A 13,218-nucleotide genomic window follows, 5' to 3' on the forward strand; every position below is an offset into this window, starting at 1 on the left:
GGAGGATTTGAATATGCTCTGTGGGCAGCAAAATGCTTCTGTTTGAAGGAGTAAAAAAACCAAAGTGATAGAAGGTGCATCATTTCAATGTACAGTTAGTGGTAAATGCTAAACCTAATTTTATCTCTGCCTTCTTTTTCTTTTGTTTTTCATACGTTGTTTAACCAGGATTTTAATTCTGCAATTGCCCAGGGTTTTTGACAAAGGACAATGTCTGAGTCAGTTCACAAAAGGGACCATGGCAACTGGATTGGCCTGTTCAGGACCTTGGTATACTTCTGATGTGCATTGTAGCCCCACACCCTGACTGCTGCATACAATTTTCTTAAATGCTGTCCACTGTGGTATCACTGCAGTTGGGGAACAGCAGACACAAACCTCATGGGGAGGCAATGGATGCTGCTAGCCTTGGTTTAGAGATGGAGATCTAGGCCCACAGAAATGGCGTTCTGGCTGGGATTAGAAATGCTGTGTCCAGCAGGAGCAGGGAGGGAATTGTCCCCTGGGACTCACCTCTGCTCAGCCCACACCTGGAGTGTTGTGTCCAGTTTGGGGCACTTCAATCCAAGAGAGATGTGGAGGTGCTGGAGCCAGGGCAGAGGAGGGAAAGGAAGCTGGAGAAGAAATGTGATGAAGAGAGACTGAAGGAGCTGGGGATGGTTAGTGTGAAAGAGAGGAGGCTGAGGGGAGACCTCCTGGCTCTCTACAACTCCCTGAAAGGAGGTTGTGCAGAGGTTGGTGCTGGTCTCTTCTCCCAGGTCATTAGTGCTAGAAGAAGAGGGAATGGCCTCAAGCTGCCACTGAGTAGGTTTAGACTGGACAGTAGGAAACCTTTTTTGAGGGCAAGAGTGGTCAGGGACTGGAATGTGGTGGGCAGGGAGGTGGTGGAGTGCCCAAGCCTGGCTGTGTTTGAAGGTGGTTTGGCTGTGGTGCTTGGGGCTGTGGTTTAGGGGTGAGCCTTGTAGAGTAGGGTTCTGTGTAGGACTTAATGATCCTGAGGGGCTTTTCCAACCTGAATGTGTCTGTGATTTCCTATAGTTTGCTTCCTCAGAGCAGGATTCCCTTTAGGACAGTGTTCCAGCCAGCTGTGTTCCAGCTACCCTGTACATATTCCCTGGCTGTGCTTCCAGTGAGTTTCTCCTCCCTTGCTGCATGTGAAATTCAATTATGACTCTTTCCCCCTCCCTTTTTATTATAGGACTTATGAGGAGGAAGAATGATAGGTGTAAATTCTGGGATAATGTCAGTGGGCTGAGCAGCTGTTTAAGGAAAGGTTTTCTTTGGGAATAAAATCGAACTGTTCTGCTGGGAACACAGCAGCAGCCTCCCTTTGGTTGCTATGAGGCAGCACAATGGACTAGACAGGGTGCTGCAAGCATGTTTGTGAGCAACTCCTCATGCAATCAACATTTCCATTAGCTCTTTAGAAGTCAGTCAGGATATTTCCAGCAAAAGGATTGCAGGAGTGAACTGGTAGTTAGCACTTAATATATGTAGGAAAGGAAATAAATCTGCTTCTGGAAAGGCCTATTGTCAAAACCTTCTCTTTCTTCTCCTTCTCCTTCTCCTTCTCCTTCTCCTTCTCCTTCTCCTTCTCCTTCTCCTTCTCCTTCTCCTTCTCCTTCTCCTTCTCCTTCTCCTTCTCCTTCTCCTTCTCCTTCTCCTTCTCTTCTCTCTTTCTCTTTCTCTTTCTCTTTCTCTTTCTCTTTCTCTTTCTCTTTCTCTTTCTCTTTCTCTTTCTCTTTCTCTTTCTCTTTCTCTTTCTCTTTCTCTTTCTCTTTCTCTTTCTCTTTCTCTTTCTCTTTCTCTTTCTCTTTCTCTTTCTCTTTCTCTTTTTCCTTCTTCACAGAGAGGGTGATCTCTTTCTTCACAGACAGAGAGATTGCCCATTGGAATGTGCTGCCCAGAGAGGTGGTGGAGTCACTGTCCCTGGAGATGTTCAAGAGAAGACTGGATGAGGCACTTGGTGCCATGGTCTAGTTGATTGCTTAGGGCTGGGTGATAGGTTGGACTAGATGATCTTGGAGGTCTCTTCCAACCTGGTTGATTCTATGATCCTTCTCCTTCTTCTCCTTCCTCCTTCTCCCCCCTCCCTTTTCTCCCTCTCCCCCTTTCTCCCCCCTTCTCCTCCCTCTCCTCCCCTCTTCCCTCTCTTCCCCTTCTCCCTCCTTTCCCCCCTTCTCCCCCCTTTCCCCCCTTCTCCCCCCCTCCCCTCCTGTCCTCCCTTTCCCCCTTCTTCCCTCTCTCCCCTCTTCCCCCTCTCCCCTCTCCCCCCTTTCCCCTTTCCCTTCCTTTTCCTTTCCCTACACACTTGAAGTTCAGTTCCTGTGGCTGGTTAGACGGAGTACCAGAGTCAGCTGGAAGCAGTGCTGCCTTCTGATGTGTCCTCACCTGACAAAAGGTCCTGCAGCTCTGGTGTCTGTATTGTGCACCATGACAGACAACTGCAGATGCCTTACAAGGGAAGCTGAAGCTTCACTGCTGCTGCTTTTCTATCCATTCCTATACAACAGGTGCAGGTCATGCTGATCCAGACACAATGACATGCAAATCATACTTGGAGTATGTTTTTTTCCCAAGTGATTTATGGTGACCTTTTCACAGTAAGTAGCATTAATTTCTTTCCAGTTCTGGGCTTCTATAGAAAAAAAAACGTATTACAGAGAAGCAGAGATTTTTTTTTTTTTTTGCCTAGTTAGCAATCCCTGGGTGTAGCTCAAGTTAATGCAGAGGAATGAGCAGCCAGCCTGTCACAATTAGCAGGTGCCATCCAAGTATCTCTGGAAAACATTCCATCATTTTCTCTGTGCATTAAAAATCTATTTATTGAGTACTACCTAGTTTTTTAGGTTGGAATATATTGTCCAAGCAAACAAGGCAGAGCTAAAATGAATGCACAAATTCAGTCAAATGTATGCAGTTCAATTTCAAGGAGTGCTTTATTTCTGTAAGATTTGCTCTTAGCTCAGTAGTTTAGCACCACTACCAAATAATACATCAGATACATTTTTCTTTAAAGCCAAGCTTACTATACTAGCAGGTGTCTCACTGCACAGCAGATACCACCAGAGTCTGCTGGGCAATATCTCTGCAGTCCTCAGAACTTTAGACTTCTCATGCAAAAGGCTTTGCCACCAGGCTGCAGTTGCTGTCGCTGTGGTTCAGAATGGAGCCTCCTTCCTCTTCTATTAGTAAGCTAACAGGTGAAGCTGAAGTGGATATAAACCAGGCTTTTAATAAGGATTCCCATCAAAGCAGGATAATATTTTAAAGTGGCTGGAAATGTGACATATTGTCATCTGGTTTAGATGTCTCATTGACACTGGATTCACTAGGTTGCAATACAGAAGATGGAGTAATGACAGAACTGAGTTTCTTACAGTGCTTTTGGTTTGTTGGTTTGGTTTGGTTTTATTTATGTTGGAATGAAAATTGCAGGCCCTGATTGATTTCATTTGGGTTACTTCTGATTTACAGCACTGCTCTCTTATCAGCAAGAAGCAGGGAGAGCAAAGGAAGCAGTCCCATTGACTTGATGGCTCTTGCCTCCTTCTGCCTTTTCTGGCTTTTCTTGTGTCTCAGCCTGGAGGCCCTGCTGTTTGGGACAGGACACAGCTCCTGTCTGTATCCTCTAAATGAATAGTGCACTTCCAGCATTCCTGGGGTGCATTCAGAGGAGTGTGTCCAGAAAATCCAGGGAGATTCTCCTCCCCCTCTGCTCTGCCCTGCTGAGACCTCACCTGGAATATTGCATCCAGGTCTGGGCTCCCCAGTTCAGGAGGGACAGGGATCTGCTGGAGAGAGTCCAAGGAACAGATCCAAGGATGCTGAAGGGACTGGAGCAGTGCCTGGTGAGGAGAGGCTGAGAGCCCTGGGGCTGTTTAGTGTGGAGAGGAGAAGACTGAGAGGGGATCTGATCAATGTCTCTCAATAGCTGAGGGCTGGGGGTCAGGAAGGAAGGGCCAGGGACAGCCTCTGCTCACTTGTGCCCTGGGATAGGACAAGGGACAATGGATGCGAACTCCAGTACAGGAGATTCCACCTGAACATGAGGAAGAACTTCTTCACTGTGAGGGTCCCAGAGCACTGGAAAAGGGCTGCCCAGAGAGGTTGTGGAGTCTCCTTCTGTGGAGCCTTTCCAGCCCTGTCTGGATGTGTTCCTGTGTGCCCTGTGCTGGATTCTGTGGTCCTGCTCTGGCAGGGGGGTTGGAGTGGAAGATCTCCAGAGGTCCCTTCCAACCCCTAACATCCTGTGATCCCATAATCCTGTGAACACTGTGGATGTCATATTCTCATATTTTCCCTAATTCTTCTCCTGCTGCCATCACTGTAAATTCCATTGACTCCTATAATTCCAGAACTGTCAGTCCTGATGATCTGATTATTGTCAGAGCATTCCAGGAGTATTATGAATTACAAAGGAAAAAGGACAAAGTAAAATACTGTAATTATGTGGTGTATTTAGTAGTATTTGCTCTAGAGAAAATGAAGATTTATTTCCACATATGGTTCCAGTATCACTCTTCCTAATTAGTAGTTGTAGCTTGCTGTTTGGATATAATGATTTAATTGCAGATATGACATGTTGTCAGTGGGTATTTTCCAGTTGCTGCTGATTGCCAGCATTATATCACTCTTGTGTGGGGAAAAAAAATAGTCTAAATATACCTTTTGAAAACAAAGGGCTGGAATTTCAGCTGGCATACATTGTTGGAATTCCACTGATCCCACTTCGTTAGGATTTTATGTATTGACTAGGATACGAGCCCGAAGAGAAGGCAAAACAAAGCTGAAGTGGATACTTGCTTCCTGCTTCTGAAGTATGGTGCACACCCCTCAGTCTTTTTTTTTTACCTCTTTCTACCTATTTGTGAGATAGAAACAGGAATGTGACTGAGAAGTTCTGACAGTGAACATTTTAAGCAGTGCTTTCCACAGTAGAAGTATTTGCAACATTGGAAGTGTTACTTGCTCTTAGGAACTTTAATTGCTTAGTGCAGCTAATGGTAACAGTACAGGGTGGAACTTGCTCCTAACATCCAACCTAAATTTACTCTTCTCTTATTCCAAACCATTGCCCCTCATCCTACCACTGCAGGCTGCTGTGAACAGTCCCTTTCCAGCCTTCTTGTAGCCCCCTTCTGGTACTGGCAGGCTGCTATTAGGTCTCCCTAGAGCCTCCTCTTCTCCAGGCTGAACACCCCCAGCTCCCTCAGCCTGTCCTCACAGCAGAGCTGCTCCAACCCCCTGGGCATTTTCATGGCCTTCCTCTGGACCTGCTCCATCAGCTCCATGTACTCCCTATATTGAGGTCTCCAGAGCTGGATGCAGTACTCCAGGTGAGGTCTCAGCAGAGCAGAGCAAAGGGGCAGAATCACCTCTCTCCATCTGCTCTGACCTGCTTTGGATGCAGCCCAGGCAGCCCTTGGCCTTCTGTGCTGCAGGCTGCCCTGTCTGGTGCAGAGTGCTGGATTGCCTTCCTGTAGGAGCCACTGCAGAGGGCGAGTGTCCAAAGTAGCCTCATGAGCAGGGGGATGGGGCAATGAGGAGCAGAGATTGTGAAAGGTGCCTAGTCTGGCTGTACCACCAGTGTCATGAAGCTGTAGCTTAAGGGAGATCCTGGAATCCATTTGATTATGTCTGCATATCACAGAATCACAGAATGTTAGGGGCTGGGAGGCACCTCTAAAGCTCATCCAGTCCAACCTCCCTGCCAGGGAAGGAGCACCTAGAGCAGATCACACAGGAACACATCCAGGCAGGTCTGGAATATCTCCAGAGAGGGTGATGTGGTAATTTTAGTGCTAGGTAGAGACTATCTACACTGTAGGCATGAGCTACACAGCACACTCTGTGTGTGCTTGCTGTGTCAACATCATTTTGCTGATGGTTTTTGTTGCTGTGAGTTTAACTGTTGGCTTATTGACCAGGGAGGAATTTTGTTTGTTTGTTCAAGAACACATTTTAATGCAATAGTAAATTAAAGTACAGGAAGGATATCAAGGTTTTTTTATCCCCTGGTAGAATTCAGTCATGAAAGTTAAAGTATATTCCATGACTTGAGTGTATTCTCTAGGTTGGCAGTTTCTGACAAGGCTTCCTATAAGCACCTCTGGGCACCCTTAGTGAAACCAGCATAGAAGGTGAAGAAGTTGCTTGGCTTACCTGAACTCAAAAAAAAAAAAAAAATCCATTTCCAAGGTTTTTCTTGGCTGGCTTTGCAGTTTGCTTTGCAAAGTGGTCTAATCACAGGTGTTGCTTCCATTTGGATGTAGCTCTGCAGCTTGACACAGTGCTACAAATGAATTGTGACACAAATAGAGTGCACGTCCGTCTCCTTTACCTGATGTTTACCACTCTGCCAGTGCTTACCAGGGCAAATAAGATGAATTTACCTTTCTTATTTTGTACTCTACTGCTTGTCTGACTGCCCAGCCAGGAGGGTGATCACTTCTCTTCCCTAAGGCTCTTTCTCAAGTGTTGGTCTGTTGTACAGCTGAACAATACTGCAAACTTAGTTGTTTATGTTAGCTTTTCTGTTAAGCAGTCTTTCTTGCTTACAGGTATCTCCACTTCTCTGTAGCTTGCTGGCACTAGTTCTCACTCCTCTTTAGTCATAGAATGGTCTGGGTTGGAAGGGACCACCAAAGCTCATCCAGTCCAACCCCCTCTGCAGTCAGCAGGGACATCCCCAACGAGATCAGGTTGCCCAGAGCCCTGTCCAGCCTCACCTTGAACATCTCCAGGGATGCAGCCTCAGCCACCTCCCTGGGCAACCTGTTCCAGTGTTCCACCACCCTTATGGTGCAGAACTTGTTCCTAACATCCAATCTAAATCTGCTCTTCTCTAGTTTGAAGCCACTGTTCCTCATCCTGACCCTGCAGGCCTTTGCAAACAGTCTCTCTCCATCCTTCTTGTAGGCTCCCTTCAGGTACTGGCAGGCTGCCATTAGGTGTCCCTGGAGCCTCCTCTTCTTTGTGTGACTGTTAGCCAATGCCAAGATAATCTGTGATGGTAGCTTTAATGCTATCAGTGTGAAGGAAAGGGGAGGTGGGAAGTATATTTTAGTCAGTGTGTCAGCATCTGTCAGATGTTATCTGGTGGCTTAAGGTTAAATATACAAATTTCTGGGAAAGCAGAGGTGCTGAATTCCTAGCCAGAGCCTTAGATCCTGATTTCCAGCTAAACTAACTGGTTGTATTTGTAGCTCTAAACAGACAAGCATGACATGTATAGACCACAGAATCACAGAACGTTAGAGGTTGGAAGGGACCTCCAGAGATCACCCAGTCCAACCTCCCTGCCAGAGCAGCATCACCCAGGGTAATGCACACAGGAATGCATCCAGGTGGGTTTGGAAAGTCTGCAGAGAAGGAGACTCCACAACCTCTCCGGGCAACTTCACTGGGCAGATCTCTGGCTTCTATTTTAATACTTCTTGGGATGTATTTGATGTGGGTATGTATGAGCCTTTTTTGTTTCCTTTTTCAGTTGGGTACCTGAAAGGTACTTCAAGAGAGGCTGACGACTTGGTAATGGAAGCTCAGGCTGCATGGTGGTAACCCTAACTAGCTCTGAAGTCAGCGGTTTGGATGGTGGTAACACAATATAACTTTGCAGCATATCTGGGAGGGTTTGGGGCTTGTGGTGTTCTCAGTGTACCACCAAGCTCTGCTTCAGGTGATACAGATCTGTAAAAGCTTGAATGGCTTGTGGGGAGTGTGGTAGGGAAGAGCAATGTGCCATGTGTGTGTCTTCTGCTGCCAGAAGCAGGGAGCAGCAGATGAAACCAGAGGATGGGCAGATGTTTAGAACAGACAGCTGACTGATATGGGAAATGCTTTTTATAAGGTGTTATGCATACTAAATGTTTATATGGATTCAGAAAACCACTGGCCAAATACACAGAAGATAGCTATGAGATGCAAAGATATCAATCTAGTCAGGATTCCTTCTGCCATTAAGCACTGGATGATGGGAGAGCATGCTGTGGCAGTATCAGTGTGTACTTGTCCTGTTTTATACCCTTCCTACTGGCTGTTGCTGAAAGAAGGCTCCTGATGTGTAAGGGTATTTGATGGGACCTGGTTCAGTAACTTTTACTCTTGTATCTGTAGAAAGCACACTGAGATTGTTGGATTTCACTCTAGATTTGCCTTTGGAAGCCTGCTTTGATATACACTGTCACTTAGGGACTGCTTCTGTGTCGTATGCATTCACTGGCACTCTTGCTTTGATGCTGTGGGTATGCTCTCAATGAAATGTTCATGAAATAATGAAAAAAGGGATGACCAAGATGTGTGTTACCAGGGCTGTAGTTGTGTGTTGTGTTTGTTGTTGTATGTGCTGGTTTGACACCAGACAGGATGCAGGATTTGCCCCCAAAAGGGCAGGTAACCACAAGTACTCAGAAGTTGGAAGCTACATGGAAATAATATTTACAAAAGTAGATTAAATACAGAAGTAAATACAAAAGGTAATAAACATTTACATATACAGAATCCAACAAAGCCCAGAGCCCCCCTGGACAGAGCCCAGGAGGCTGTTGCCAGCTAAGAAGTTGTCTATCTCCCACCCCCACCACTGTTCTTACCATAACCCAAGCAGAAGCGAGCAGGCAAGCAAAGAAGGCCAGAAGCAGAGAAATGGGGACAAGAAAGAAGAAGAGGGAAGAATAAGCTGTGCTTTGGATTACAGAGAAATTATGCAGAGCAATGGAACGGGCTAAAGATCTCTCTTACATTCTGTTCAGCCCCTTGGAGCCGTCCACCCCCTGGCCTCTCTCGAATTCTCTGGAAAACTTTTCTTTGCAGTTAAGACACTAGTCCTTAAACCTGTAACTTCGTGTGGTCTTTTTTTGTTGGTTTTGTTTTCGTTGTAGGTGTTAGGGTTCCTTTTGTTTTCCTTTGTGTGCTGAACATGTTAGATTGGAGGATAATAGATTTTTAACTGAGTGATGAGCCACATCTGAACCCCTGCACATCTGTGTGTTGGAGAAGAAACAAACAAAAAACAAAAAGGGCAGAAGCATTTCTTTTTTTTTTTTTTTTTCTGAGTGCAAAACTTAAAAGTCAAATCCAGTATCTAAATTAGATTGGTAGGTGAGATTGTTCCCTGGAATGAGTAAATCCTCAAGTGTTCCATCCATCTTATTTTGCTGTGTGAAGATTCTGCAAGCAGCTCTCAGAAGGACACACAGCAGCTGCAGCCTTTACTCATGCCACTGGGAATGCAGAGATGTATTTGTTGTTGCTTGTTTAGGAATTTATTTACCTCACCCCACTTCTGTTTATTTCTATTTTACCTTTTGTTTTTTTTTTTCATTTGCAATTCAACTCCCTTAGATTTGCAAGCCATTGAATGTGTCACTGTGCCCTAAATGATTCTGTATTTTCAGACCAAATGGAAGCACAGCATGTTATAGGTGCAGCCTATACAATGAAGTCTTCCCCCCCTCAGGTTAGTCTCATGACATTGTTGAGCCTTGGCACTGCACTTACAGAGTCAGTGTTCTCATTTAGCCTTACTAGCCTGTGATTAAATGGGAGCTGCTGCTTGCTGTGCTAGGACCTGCTTGACAAAAGCTAAATCTGTCACAGGTGCTGCAATTTGTGTATCAGAAAACTTGCTTTCCAAATACTAATTATTCCCAGAGCCTGGCACTTCACACAAAGCAGAGCTAGCAGAGTCAGCAGATTTAGCCATTTTAGCATTGTGCTGTAAATTAGGGTTTGTCTCCTACCATTGTGCAAAAGGAAGGTGGTAGGAATTCAAGTGCAGGAGAGCCTTCTGATTTACAACCTCTGATGTGTCTTTTTTCACTTAGCTCCTCCAATCCAAGTGCTTGGAATGTATCTTCTTCAAATAATCATTGCTGAATTCCCTTCTGTAGATGAAGGATCTGTTATCTAGGGATACAGGATGATGGGAAACCAGCAATGCTGGCTCTCCAGATGCTGTTAAAAACTGAACATGTTTTGTGCCTGAAAGGCTCAGACCTAACCTGGCAGGTGGTTAAACTATTAATTTGGGCTTTTAACGTGGTGGTAGTTTATCAGGAATAATTTGGTTTGCTGTGGGAAAAGAATGGACCCTCAGCCTTTGAAAGGAAGATGTTGAGCTGCTCAAATGTGTCCAGAGAAGGGCCACAAAGCTGGGGAGGGGTCTGGAGTACAGCCCTGTGAGGAGAGGCTGAGGGAGCTGGGGGTGTTTAGCCTGGAGAAGAGGAGGCTCAGGGGAGACCTTACTGCTCTTTACAACTACCTGATGACAGGTTATAACCAGGTGGGGGTTGGTCTCTTCTCCCAGGCACCCAGCACCAGAACAAGAGGACACAGTCTCAAGCTGTGCAGGGGCAAGTTTAGGCTTGATCTTAGAAAGAAGTTCTTCCCAGCAAGAGAGATTGGCCATGGGAATGTGCTACCCAGGGAGGGGGTGGGATCAGTATCCCTGGAGGTGTTTAAGCAAAGCCTGGATGAGGCACTCAGTGCCATGGTCTGGTTGATCAGAGAGGGCTGGGTGATGGGTTGGACTTGATGGTCTTGGAGGTCTCTTCCATCCTGGGTGATTCTGTGATTCTGGGTGATTCTGTGAAACTGTGGCTAAAAAAGTGAAAGCACTCAGTTTATAACCCCCCCCAGCCTGTGAGTCGTTAAAACACACAGGCAGGAGCCTGTGCACAAGCACAGAGCTGCCTTCCCATCACCCCTCTTCCACCACCCCCTTTTGTGGAAAGTCTTTGTGATAAGCTGCTGCAGCCCCAGTTGCCAGTGGGATGTATTTTGACACTGAAGTGCCAGGACCTCCCTAGATGAGATTTCATAGATCAGTGTAGTGGTCTGAAAAAAACCCAAACTAACATTCCCCACTCTCAGAAACCATGAATCTATGACATGAATCTATGACATGTAATGAGTGCAGGCTGCTCCCATGCTGGACATGGAGGTCACCCTCTCACTGTCCAGGTCCCAAGCCTGTGCTGTGTTTTTTAGCTTCTTTTCAGGTTCTGGACACTCCTTTCCCTTTCTTTCTGTTTCATATACATACTGATGTAATCTGACACCTTTTAGTGGAGGAGTAAAATATTCTGTGTAAGTCAACTAGAAAACTCTCCCTACCTTTTCTTTGGTTGGTTGGATTTTTTCCCTCCCTGCCTGATCTGTTGGTAAGAGGGGAGGGAGGAGGTGGGATGGGGAAAGGGGGTTTGGACACTAAACCCATAACAATCAGGTAGAGTATTGCTCAGGTAAATCTTTTGCAACAAGTCTACCCATCATCAAATTGAGCTAATGGTAGATGCTGGACACAGAATGACCTGCAAAAATAGCAGCTGGAACTGTGTTTTATCAGCATTTCCATTCATTGCTGAGAATTACCTGGGAACCCTTTCTGGGATCAGACAAAATATATTCAAAATATTTAGCTCACAGAGTGGCTTAGGCAGTAAAAGGGAAGAGCACAGAATGCTGTAAATGAAATCTTGAGCAATTTTTGCATTGTAAACTACCTTAAGAAACTGTTTATTTACTCCCTCAGGATGAACATGCTGTGAGTTTCCAGAACAAACATTGATGTGATTTAACTTCTAATAGCAGTGATTCATGGCTCTGGTTGTTTGGGCTCCTGTGCAGTAATACTGATTTGTATTTGTATTTTATTTCCATAGGACTATTTAACGATTCACAAGTATGGCAATGCAGCCAGAAATGATCTTTGGAACACACTGTCAAAGGTAAAATGCTTTAATGTATGGCACTGAGGGAGGAGCAGGAATTGACTCTGGCTTTTTTTTTGTTCCCCTTGGTAAGGTTAGTGCTGAGTAGTGCACAGTGAGATCTTCAGACCCCAGAACAAATATAAAAACCTGATGCAAAGAAATCCCATCTGAGTTAACCTAACAGCAACATTAAAATACCTTTTTTTGCAGCATTTCTATTCTTTGTTATGCTAGGATATATTTCCTTGCTTGTGCTCTGTCACTGATGTGCAGGAAAAGATATTTCATGGAATTTGCTATCACAGAATCATGGAATGGTCTGGGTTGGCAAGGGGACAAGGACCTGGGGGTCCTGGTGGATGGAAGGTTGACCATGAGCCAGCAATGTGCTCTTGTGGCCAGGAAGGCCAATGGCATTCTCGGGGGGATTAGGAGGGATGTAGTCAGTAGGTAGAGAGAGGTTCTCCCCCCCTCTACTCTGCCCTGGTGAGGCCACATCTGGAATATTGTGTCCAGTTCTGGGCCACTCAGGTCAAGAAGGACCTCAGGGAACTGCTTGAAAGAGTCCAGCACAGAGCCACAAAGATGCTGCAGGCAGTGGAACATCTTCCTTATGAGGAGAGCCTGAGGGAGCTGAGGGCTCTGTAGCTTGGAGAGGAGGAGCCTGAGAGGTGACCTCATTGCTGGTGATAAAGATGTGCAGGGTGAGTGCCAAGAGGCTGGAGCCAGGCTCTGCTGGGTGATGCCCAATGACAGGACTAGGGCCAGTGGTGGAAGTTGAGGCATAGGAAGTTCCATGGAAACAGGAGGAAAGTGTTTTCCCTGTGAGGTTGACAGAGCACTGGAAGAGGCTGCCCAGGGGGGTTGTGGAGTCTCCCTCTCTGGAGGTACTCAAGACCTGCCTGGATGTGTTCCTGTGTGATCTGCTCTAGATGCTCCTGCTCTGGCAGAGGGCTTGGACTGGATGAGCTTTGGAGGTCCCTTCCAGCCCCTAACATTCTGTGGTTCTGTGTTTGAAAGGAACCTCTGAAGGTCATCCAGTGCACCCTCCCCTGCAGTCAGCCTGTCATTGACTTCAGCAGCAGCATGCTGAGGCACATGAGCTGGAGGGCACGTGAACGTGCTCAGCTCTGGCATTTGCATTAGGTGTGTTTGTGATTTTGTATGGAGCTATGGTTTGTGTGAAGGACAAAACTGTGAAAGCCTCAAAGCCTGGTGGAAGCAGATAACTGCTACAACATTTGGCACCTTGTAGAGACTTACAGCTTCTGTGCCCACCCACCCTGTGGTTGTTATGCCCAAGCTTGGCTTGAGTTTCTAGATCTCAGTCTGGAGATCTATAAGGTAAGAGTTTGATTTTCACCAACTGAACGAAGCATGCCTGAATTTCATGCCTGTAGAGCTAGTCTAGGCACTCCAGAGTAGAGGTAGTGTGCAAGGCAGCTTAGAATACAGTCAGGGAGCTGGGGCACAAATACCAACTCAAGGCATGTGTAAACAT

At 46.0% G+C, this 13,218-nt stretch overlaps 1 protein-coding gene across 1 annotated transcript in view; it reads left to right on the top strand.

Annotated features, from left to right (window-relative positions):
* TRHDE (thyrotropin releasing hormone degrading enzyme) overlaps nt 1-13,218 on the top strand; it is a 287,610-nt gene that overhangs the window by 177,313 nt on the left and 97,079 nt on the right. Inside the window, exon 8 of the mRNA XM_054399685.1 lies at nt 11,667-11,732. Coding sequence (XP_054255660.1) covers nt 11,667-11,732 — 66 coding nt within the window. The remainder of the gene's footprint in view (nt 1-11,666; nt 11,733-13,218) is intronic.

This window comes from Indicator indicator, chromosome 3 (genome assembly GCF_027791375.1).
Source record: "Indicator indicator isolate 239-I01 chromosome 3, UM_Iind_1.1, whole genome shotgun sequence".
Lineage (NCBI taxonomy): Eukaryota > Metazoa > Chordata > Aves > Piciformes > Indicatoridae > Indicator > Indicator indicator.